This window comes from Magallana gigas, chromosome 7 (genome assembly GCF_963853765.1).
Source record: "Magallana gigas chromosome 7, xbMagGiga1.1, whole genome shotgun sequence".
Lineage (NCBI taxonomy): Eukaryota > Metazoa > Mollusca > Bivalvia > Ostreida > Ostreidae > Magallana > Magallana gigas.
The window spans coordinates 28,774,596-28,784,712 of NC_088859.1; the positions used below are offsets into that span (position 1 = coordinate 28,774,596).

Consider the following 10,117-nt stretch of genomic DNA (forward strand, 5'->3'; position numbering starts at 1 on the left):
TCGCTAGCCAAGGGTTTTCGGTCCACATTTATGGGGAGCAAAGTGGACTGAAAACCCTTGGCTAGCGAAGATGAGGTCTGATAAACAATAACAGTTAGTAGATTGCAAATTTAATTTCAGATGAAAAAATATTTTGACAACATGTACAATATCAAACAAATAATGATACAGTATATGATTTAGCAAAGATCATATTTTCCTAGAAATGATTCAATAGCATAAGCATTTTGATTAAATTTTTATTTTCTAAACTTATGTTTGCTGCTTTCCTCTTTATGAAAAAAAAAACAGTTCACAAAAATACCTACATGAAGTATAAAATACTGTATAAAATTACACTGTGTTCAATAAGCAAAAAAAATGCAACAGATTTCCATGGCAAATAAAAACACAGTTATCGATCGCCTCCCCTCCCTTTAAAACCTCCTCTAGATCTTCCCCCTCTTGAAAAAGACCCACCTCTTGAACCAGAAAATGAATGGCCACCACGTGAAAAAGATCCCCCTCTCCCCTGCTGGCCCCCTCTGTTCCCAGACCCTGACCCCCGGTTGCCAGACCCTCCCCTGGAGCCTGACCCCCCTCTACCACCCCCACGCCCATCTGAGGACCCACCCTGACCCTTATTTTTGGGTGTGGGTGACTTTGGTCGAAGTCTCTCAATCTCTTCAGAGCATCCCGTCAGGAAGTCGTTGGGATTTTTGTTAAAGTATCCAGAATACACATTGGCATCGAAGTTTGAACTTGTCAGCTCTGGCCCCACGGTCAACCACCCAGCTCTGATCGTGTCATCCCGCCCAAAGACGTGGAGACGACGTTTGCCGAGACAGAAATGCTCCATGATGTGAAAGATTTCCACTGGTTTGCTTTTGCTGCCGTACTCAGTCTCTTCATCTATAATCAGATCAATGTCCACGTTGGCGTGGATGAAATCTCCATCAGTGCTTCTTTTCACTGTTCCCTTTATTCCCATCAAACAATGTTCCTATAATACATAATGATCACTATATACTTGTCATCTCATATTATTAGTAAAATCGAGTCTAGAATAGATTATCAAAATGCCATTGAAACAGAAACACCCGTCTATTAGACCTAAAAAAACAATCTACCTTAAGCTTGTTTGAAATCTCACTTTTTCAATGCTACAAAGTTTTTCAACATCTATCGGCTGTGTTACAATTGCATGTAACAAGGGACTTTCAGTTTGTAAAAAATTATTGATTTTTTTTTTTTTAAGAAGTTCTGACATGTTCATCTAAAGGATTAAACACACGTTACTTTCAGCTTGTAAAATATTACTGGATTACATTTTTGGTGAAGTTCTGACATGTGCATCTAAAGAAATAAACACACATTGCTTTCAGTTTGTGAAAAATTATTGAGTTATTTTTTAAAAGAAATTCTGACGTGCATCTGAAGGAATGAACACATCCTGAGATTTTGATGTATATTATCTGTACGCTACCTTAGTTCTCTGTAGGACAGCAGAGGGATCCAGGGCCCTCTTCTCCAGTGGGTTTTTGATGTTGGTTTTAATCCAACAGATGTCTTCACATCGCCGAAATCCCCATTTTTTCAAACACTGAAAACACACACCATAGGCAGTGTAAAAACTATGATACCAAGGTAGCCAAAAGTTGGCTGAATACTGAATTGCAAGTAATGTTTTCAGAAGGATTTAAATTAACTAGTTTGAATTTAATGAGTGTGCACATAAACATATAATGGTATATAAATTGAACTGCGCAACTCTTTGGTTGATTTAATTTATTAGAAAGCTACAATTTAGATCTGTTGGGAATTTATTTTACCTTTCTTCCCCTCTCAAGTCCATCTGCATTCCCACACCAAATCCACAGGAAGGATCTCTGGGCAGCCACGGCGTGAATATTCAGATTCTCAATCTGATTACAAAACAATATTTATTGGTCAAAGTTATTAAATTTTCGTGAACAATATAAAAGAAAAAAAAATCTGTACATAAGTGAATAAAAATATCTTCAATTTCGAGACATGGCAATTTTTTTTATTTATTTTGATCCTTTATATTGGTATAATCATTCCAATAAAGCAGAAGCATTCATATTTCCTCCATTAAAAGCATTTTAAGGGAGATAACTCTCAAGCTCATATGAACATTGCGATCAAGCATCTTTGCAAAATTTAATAAATGATGAAAGAAAATAGTCATGCAACTTTGCATACTTATTATTTTGCCACTTATTAATATGAGTGTATTCAATTTGGCTGCATAATCTTATCTACTTATAATTTTTGACATAAATCAGCTTCCACTATATCAAATATAATGCTATTAATAATGTTATGCACTTATTTACTAATACAAAAATTCAGAAATGCGCAAAATCTAAAATAGACTAACAGGTTGGAAAATCAATTTTTGCCAGATATCATAAGCACTGAATATAAAATGTCTACAGTATATTTATATACCTCGTCCCAGCTCCAGTACTTGTCATAGACTGCCCCTGACCTCTGGTATTCCTCCAGAGGGGGCTCTATCAACATGACGTCAAACTTGCAGCCAATCTCACTCAGGTCAAACTCCTGAAGGTCACACTTTAAGTACCTGAAATCAAGAGGAAGATTTATTGCAGACAATAGATTTAGTGTTCCTTTAATTCTATTTAAATGCTAACTTTTTTCTGAAAATTTGTGTTCCATTTTCAATGGCTTCTTGATTTAGAATACATGTACCGGTACATGCACATGATACATATGTGTATCATAGAATATCATACTGTTGTTTTTAAACTCAATCCAAGGTATCAGCTGAGTGAATGGTATTTGCCCAAGTCTATAAAACACAAGGGCTAATACCAAGGCCAAAATCAAACAACAGTGTAATGTTCATATCATATACCGGTACCTGAAACCAAAAATATATCAGTACATGTATTCTTAATATCAAATACAAAATGTGATTTATTAAAGAAGTAATAAATATACTTATTTTGCAGTACATTCAAAACTCATTTATTTTTATGCTTTATAAATGTGTTTGGCTTTAAAAGTTGTGGGACTCGGTTATTTGACAAACCATTGTAATTTGATGTTAAGAAAGGGGTCAGTGATGACACATTTTTGATCCACTAGAATTCAAATTTATGTAAGAAAAATTCTATCCTATGGTCAAGATCTAGAAAATGTTTTCAGAGTGTCTTTTTGGTGCTAGAATCAATACATGTATTGTATGACGTTATAATTGATTTGAAGAATATTTTCCCGTCCTTTACAGCTTTAAAGGAATTATGTAGAAAGTTTAAGAATTTCAGGACATTCTAAGTTTATAATTGTTGGAAAAGTAATCCTGATACCTATATTCAATTTGACATCATTTTAAAGAGGTCAAGAGCTCACATTCTGTGTTTCTCAATCCACTATATAACTTAAACACTGACTGAATTTAAATTGAGAGCTTGTTATTGTTCTTAGTACACAACTATTGCTTGAGTTACCTCTTCTTGCTTAGATACTTATTACTTATTGTGCTATTTAAAAAAAAAAGATTTTTTAATTTTATCAATAAAAAGTTCCCAACATAAGATACAATGCGAAACCTTTTTACCTGATATTTTATCATTATTTTACAATTTTTATCAAATTCAATAATGGAGAATTAACAATTTTGAATTTGAGGGTGATACAGTCCCTTGACGACAATCTGAGATAGAGATATTTAGCTCTGATGGCAATACAGCCCTTATATAGATTTTGGTTGCTGTCTCACCTTCCAGTTGCTAGCTGTCTCACTAGTCAAAGACATGTGTATCAAAGCTGATACACTAAATGGCTTATGGTATAATTATGTACTTACATAGGGGGTGTGTTAGTTGTTGATATAAGCTCATCTTTCAAACGAATCAGTTCACGTAGTTTTGGATACTCCTCAAATCTGTTGGCAAGGCCTAGATGTGCAAAGAACAAAAATTAATTTATTAATTTACAAGTACATAGCTTTAATACACATACATAAATACCTGTTTGCTACCAAAAAATTATTGTCACAATTCTAATATTGCAACCATCAACCATCTACATTCAAATGACATATAAGAAAAAAAATTGTATTAAAGATTTCAAAAATTATTAGAGAGAATGTCAACTGTTGACTTAACACTATTAATTAAATTGTGCAAGTAACAAATTTGAAGCCAAAGGCAAAGAAAAACACAGTGTTTCTTGAATAATCATGTCCAGAAACAAACAATCAGTTGCAAGAGGTTATGAATAGACCAATACTTTTGCAGGAGATTTTAGTCTCCAACGTGGGAGATTGAATGAATGTGGGAGATTTTAGATTTTCCAACCATTTGCTGGAGTCTCCCGAAAATGTGAGAGAGGGTTTACAGACGTGTATGTACCTGTGTCTCGGATAAAGTTCTGAGGTCTTTCTCCAGTATCCACAAAGTTCTGGCAGTAATCATTGTGCGGGTTGGCACTTTGTGTACCCTGAAACAAAGAAAGAAAAAGCACCTTAAAAGCATTTATAGCTCTTAAAGCTGTCCTATTGCAATCAAAACTATATGTACATATTTTTATAGGGTGTATTATCTGTAGTAATTGCAACGAAGTTTTTTTTTTCTTAAGATTAAGATCTTACTGTATTACCACATTGTGCTTTAATTCATACAAAAAATCAAATGTTGATTTACCAGTGTGCAGAACCAACCTTCAAAAATGTACTGGAATCTTTGTAAAACTCATCTTCTTGATCTACACCATTCTGAAATCAAATCAGTTTGTTTAAAAACCTTTACAAACAATAATCATTTGAAAATACATGTGCTCATAAAAGCTATGTAAAAATTGCATGATACATGTATTAGTTTTCCTGGTACAGGTATAATTTACAATGATTTTTCTTAGTTTTTGTCAGTGTGTCTAATATCAATTAAATATAAATAAGCATGAATGAATGAAATCCATTTGAACTGGATTTTTTTTTTGGTTACCTCAGAAGAAGTATTAGATTTCTTGTCATTGGATTCTTTCACTTTTTCATCTTTACTGTCATCTGTCTTTGTTTTCTTTGTGGTAACTGCTCCACTGTCTCTACGGATAGTTGAAAAAAATTCTACGATTATGGTGCATCTAAAATATACTTTGTACAAGTGTGTTGGCATCAACTCATTATTTTTATCTGTATGTATAAAGAATTACCATTAGATCCATTAAAAAAACACCTGGTTTTACCACATTGAAAAAACATTACAATTCCAAGTGAAATTGATATTTTTGCAATGGCAGCTACTATCATTCACATATAAACAGGCTGGGACCAATCACCCAAATGGGCTATTATAGCCCATTTGGGATATCATATCCCAAATGTGATATAAATTTGAAGTGCAAAGTGATAAACAGATTAATACCCCTGGCTTTTCCTTTTCGCAGCTGCATCTTCTTTTATGTTGAGAACTTCTTTCAAACCATCTGGGCCTTCTACACCAAGCTTTGATTTAAAATATGAATACAGAAATCTTTAATTCAATGTTATTTAGCAGTGCTTACACCCACATTTCCTCTTAAACACAATGCAAAATTCGCTCAACTTATTTTTTTTTTCATTACTTAATATTAAAATTACATTCTTGGACGGGACAGCCTATGTTAATGAAAATTCTAACATCTAAAATTACCGAACTAAATCAAAAGATAGACGCCACACATAACATTCAATAGAGAATCGATTGAATTTTGCTCAACTAAATAAAACCATCTAAACGAATTCTTAAGAAATCCAATAAAAGACAAAAAATCTTACTGCTTTGGCAAGTAGCTCTTTTCTTTTAAGGGAACGCTCTTTGAGTTCTTTGAGGCGATCACCCATGTTTATTTTTTTTTCCAGTCTACTTTCGGTTTGCAATATAAGTTAACTTGTTCTTGCAATTCTTCGCATCAGCTGGGACATCATAGCTTTTTTTGCAACCATTCGAAATAATCGGTATGTTGCGGTGACAATTTGGTTTAAATTAAAAAAAAATCCGACCTTTGTTTAATCTAATATCTACAAGTAATGAAAAATGGTAAGCAATTCTCAGCTTTCTGACACCAGGCCAGATGCAAATCAATATAGGGTAGCTTACTGAGTTCACAACACACCCCTGCGAATGTGTTCGGAATGTTTTCTTTATCGTTGCTAAGTATGTAATAAATCCAGAGAAGCTCGAATGAAAGTTCACGAGACTTCACCTTGGTTTGTTCAGTTCCTGTGAAATTTCGAGCGGAAGTATAAGTGTTCGGATAATATTCTCAAAATACGTAAGTACTGGACGTTTTTCATAACGTATCCTACTTTGGTTTTTGTTAAAACATGAAACTCTCTTAATATGTTTGTCTTATTTCACCATTTAGCGGTTTTTATATTAAACGATAATATTCAGAACAGAGTTATCGTTCGTGTTCAACCACGTGTTGAGTGGTTGAAAATATAAACATTGCGTGGCTTAATAAAATCATATCCATGTTTGATGCTTTTGGTGTGCAATACCATGTTTTAAAAAAAATAATGGATGTTTGTTTTGCATAAAAACTTAGTATATCGAGTCATTTTCAAGGAACATTCTGCATAAAATAGTATTGTCTGTTTCACTATTGATGCTATTATTACTAGGTCAGGCGCGGATCGAAAACTAATCCTCAGGGGAATCTCTACTCAGCATGTTAATTGTTGCAACAGCAGACAAAAACTATTTTTTGTATTTTTACATTTATTTCTAGAATACATTTTATCCACCAATTAATGAAGATAAAGTTTCAAATCAATAAACCTCTAGATTTAATAATTGACTACTATAGTACCTAGATTCTATGAACTAGACTATAAACACGAGGCACAATTTTTACTGCGAAACTGAAAGGGTCAAATAAAACCACGTGGTCTAAAATTTAAATGACAATAACATTCGCAGGGGTGCAACAGGTGGTATGGGGCACCTGTCGATTGATATTGTTATGAATAATAGTGCAATATAATCAAAAAAATTTCATCGTTTAAAATTTTTCAAATTTTACACTACTTGACCAAAATAATGCTCTAATTTTTTTTTTAAAAAGTAAAAATAAAATAAAAGTAATAAAAGTCCCAGTCGGAGGGATTCGAACTCATGACTTCAGATTTATAGCTAACGCTCTACAGTAACCCATTTCGCTACTCTGTTATAATAAGGTATCAATTTTGGGAAAGAATTTTTTTTTTATAAAATATGTTTGATTATATTGTTTATTTCCATGGGAAATGCACCACAATATGGAGGCATGCCATACCACCGTTAGATGTAAGTATATGTACAGTATATGAAATGAAACTTCAGGCTGTTCATTAACATTAACATTATCAATTTTCGCGAATTTCGTAAAACGTCCATTTTGAAGATTCGTAAATTTCTGTAAAAATTTGGAGGCATGATAATATAATTAAAATTCTAATTATTAATAAGTAAATTTATTATCATCCACGAAACATAATCTAAATCTGTACTTGTGAATTGAAATTTCAAAAAACTTACCAGTCAAGAAAAAAAGTTGGAAAAGAATTTAACCTTCTCCTCGCCCAGAAAATTTCAAATACAGTTGTAGAAAATATTATTAGAATAATTGAATTTTAGATGCAAGAGATAGTCTCAGGGGATAAACATGTGATATTGGCAGGTGATATCAATGTCATAACTGGAACCAACATAGACATCTTTAAATATTGACAATGAAAGGACTTATCAATTTGTTGAATATTGACTATGGAAGAAATTATCAGTTTGGTGAATTGTTTGAAACCACGGGGGATGAAATGTCATCTATTAATAATAACTTATGATCATAAAGTTCAGTCAACACTATTAAAATTAAAGCAGCATCTCAGAGACTTACATTAGCAGTATAGTTGACTAGTAGTACTAGTAGTTTATTGGCGTATACATTAGCGATGCTGTTAACCAGATGATTGAGTCTGATGTGTGATCAACGGTTTCAATCAGGGTTTGAATTCATAATTTATAACATATATAATTCAATATAAAATTTAAAAACTCTTTTTATAATTCTAAAATAATAAAAAGGCTAGTGGAGAAGATATTAGAGATGAGTAGATGAGTACACATCAGCTGATCATGATGTCAGACTTCGTAAAATTAATATTCAATTGTATCATCTGGTAATTTACCCCTGTCCCCCTATTCCCTATCTTGTTAAGAAAGGGAAAAAAATGCCCGTATACAAAAACAAGGATGAAAAAATCTACAAAATTATTGTCAGACATATTGAAAAACATTTCACTTCAACTTTTCAATTCTTAGTTGAACAAACCTATGTAAGTACGGACAAGTTTGAAGTATTGGACAAGAATCAAAGACACGAGTACCCAGTCATTCATTTTAACAGTGATTCATTTTCATAACATATCTCATTCAAACTTCAAATAAAAGCTTCGGAGTATGTTTGAAGATTTTGAAAAAGCGTTAGATAACATCTATTGAAAAGCATTATAGTTATTTATGTTGGCATAGTTCTGCCACCTATTTATTCTCTAGATGATTATGCTGGCTTGTCTCATATATCTCTTACAACTGGCTTTAACAAGTCTCACAAATTACAAAGTGGTTAAAATACTTTGCTCTTAAAATATCCGCATATCGATGTAAAATGGTTTTGAGATTTTATAATAAATGAATGATTATTCTAACAAATAAAATTTGATACATAGAATTCGTAAAAAGAAATCAATAACCAAACCCTTGTTGTTTTGTTAATCATGTTTCCTAACAGCAATTACAGGTAAATGATTTTTTATTTATTAGATAATATTGTATTATTCCTATCAATATCCGTTAAAAAAGACCCATATGAATATGAAAAGCTTTTCTTTAACTATACCTGGTATTAACCTCTTTAAATTGACCTTTCTTATACCGAAACCTTGTTGAATCACGAAATCGTAAGGAAGAAGGAAGTATAGTACAGAAAGGTTAACGAGAGCTGATAAGTAGGAACAGTCTTTTAAGAGTGTCTGTGATACACAAGAAAATTCCCAGGTTCTCGCGTCACTGCAACTGATGAATGAAAGTTGACATTAGATGCATAACGGTATCTGACTGTTTATCAAATCTTTGTCCTACCTCTATGCTTACTAGTGTATTGGCTTGCTACACGTAATAAAGGGGTGTGTATAACATTATGTAGCGCTATAATATTTACCAAATAACTAAAACTATTTCACAGAGCAAGAGAGAGAGAGAGAGAGAGAGAGAGAGAGAGAGAGAGAGAGAGAGAGAGAGAGAGAGAGAGAGACATGATTGCAATGTACTTTTACAGAGACAGTTTCCAATGAGCTTATAGTTCGTAAGATGATTGCAATGTGCCTGCTGCGCATTACAACGCCTGGCAGAGCGTTGTCAAGAGAAATAGGGGTCATGTACTCTAGTGAGTTGTACTAAATATACCGATCAGAATATTTAAAATCATTCCAAATAATTATAAATTACGCTCAAGAATTATTCGCATGCATACAGACAAGTTTCGCGCAACTAGCATAGCTGCCCGAAATTGCCTCTCACTCAGAATGTTTCTAGGTACGCTGTATTAATCTGTATAAATCTTTGTGAATACTAGTATTTACTTGGTTTTACAAACCCTTATTTCCAATATCAGCCTAATTGGTTACTTATTAATCAATCTCGATATTGACAGTGTATGCAAGAGTCAATATCTCACACCTGAACAAAAGGTTGGCCTAATGATAATTGACGAGTCTTGTGCGTAAGCATTGTGATTCCAAGGAACAGGATATTTATTAAAAATTCACTTGCATGGCACGCTCATCGTACAAAACCACCGTTCTGTTTCATCACTGTTTAACGATGTTAGATTTTTTTGCATAATCTTTAAATGATAAGTAGAAACGTTTTCACACATTCACAAAATTATGTCAAGTACTTACATGTATGATATCAAGTTTATATTTAAAGCAAAGAAATTAGACCGAGGGATCGATAAATATCAAGTATATGTATATTTTTTCCATTGACACTGAGAAAAGTTTCTCAATATTGGCTAAATGTGCAGGGCGGAGGGCGAATGCGATTGAAGATTGAGATATATA

General features: G+C 33.0%; 1 protein-coding gene across 1 annotated transcript; it reads right to left on the reverse strand.

The window, feature by feature from the left end:
• Positions 1-98: 98 nt before the first annotated feature.
• Positions 99-5,931, reverse strand: LOC105326041 (N6-adenosine-methyltransferase non-catalytic subunit). Its single transcript, XM_011425871.4, has 10 exons — positions 5,789-5,931; positions 5,397-5,476; positions 4,977-5,076; positions 4,694-4,747; positions 4,386-4,473; positions 3,839-3,929; positions 2,455-2,590; positions 1,812-1,904; positions 1,466-1,582; positions 99-982 (listed from the first exon to the last, which is right to left on the reverse strand). The coding sequence occupies exons 1-10, from the start codon at positions 5,852-5,854 to the stop codon at positions 395-397; spliced, it is 1,413 nt and encodes a 470-aa protein (XP_011424173.3). The 5' UTR covers positions 5,855-5,931; the 3' UTR covers positions 99-394.
• Positions 5,932-10,117: the final 4,186 nt, after the last annotated feature.

Excerpts from the sequence above, each read along its gene's own strand:
- LOC105326041 (XM_011425871.4), bottom strand. The coding sequence starts at position 5,854 with ATGGGTGATCGCCTCAAAGAACTCAAAGAGCGTTCCCTTAAAAGAAAA. Across the intron at positions 4,748-4,976 it reads AATCTAATACTTCTTCTGAG|AATGGTGTAGATCAAGAAGA; the intron begins GTAACCAAAAAA and ends ATTTGATTTCAG. Across the intron at positions 1,583-1,811 it reads GACTTGAGAGGGGAAGAAAG|TGTTTGAAAAAATGGGGATT; the intron begins GTAAAATAAATT and ends GTGTGTTTTCAG.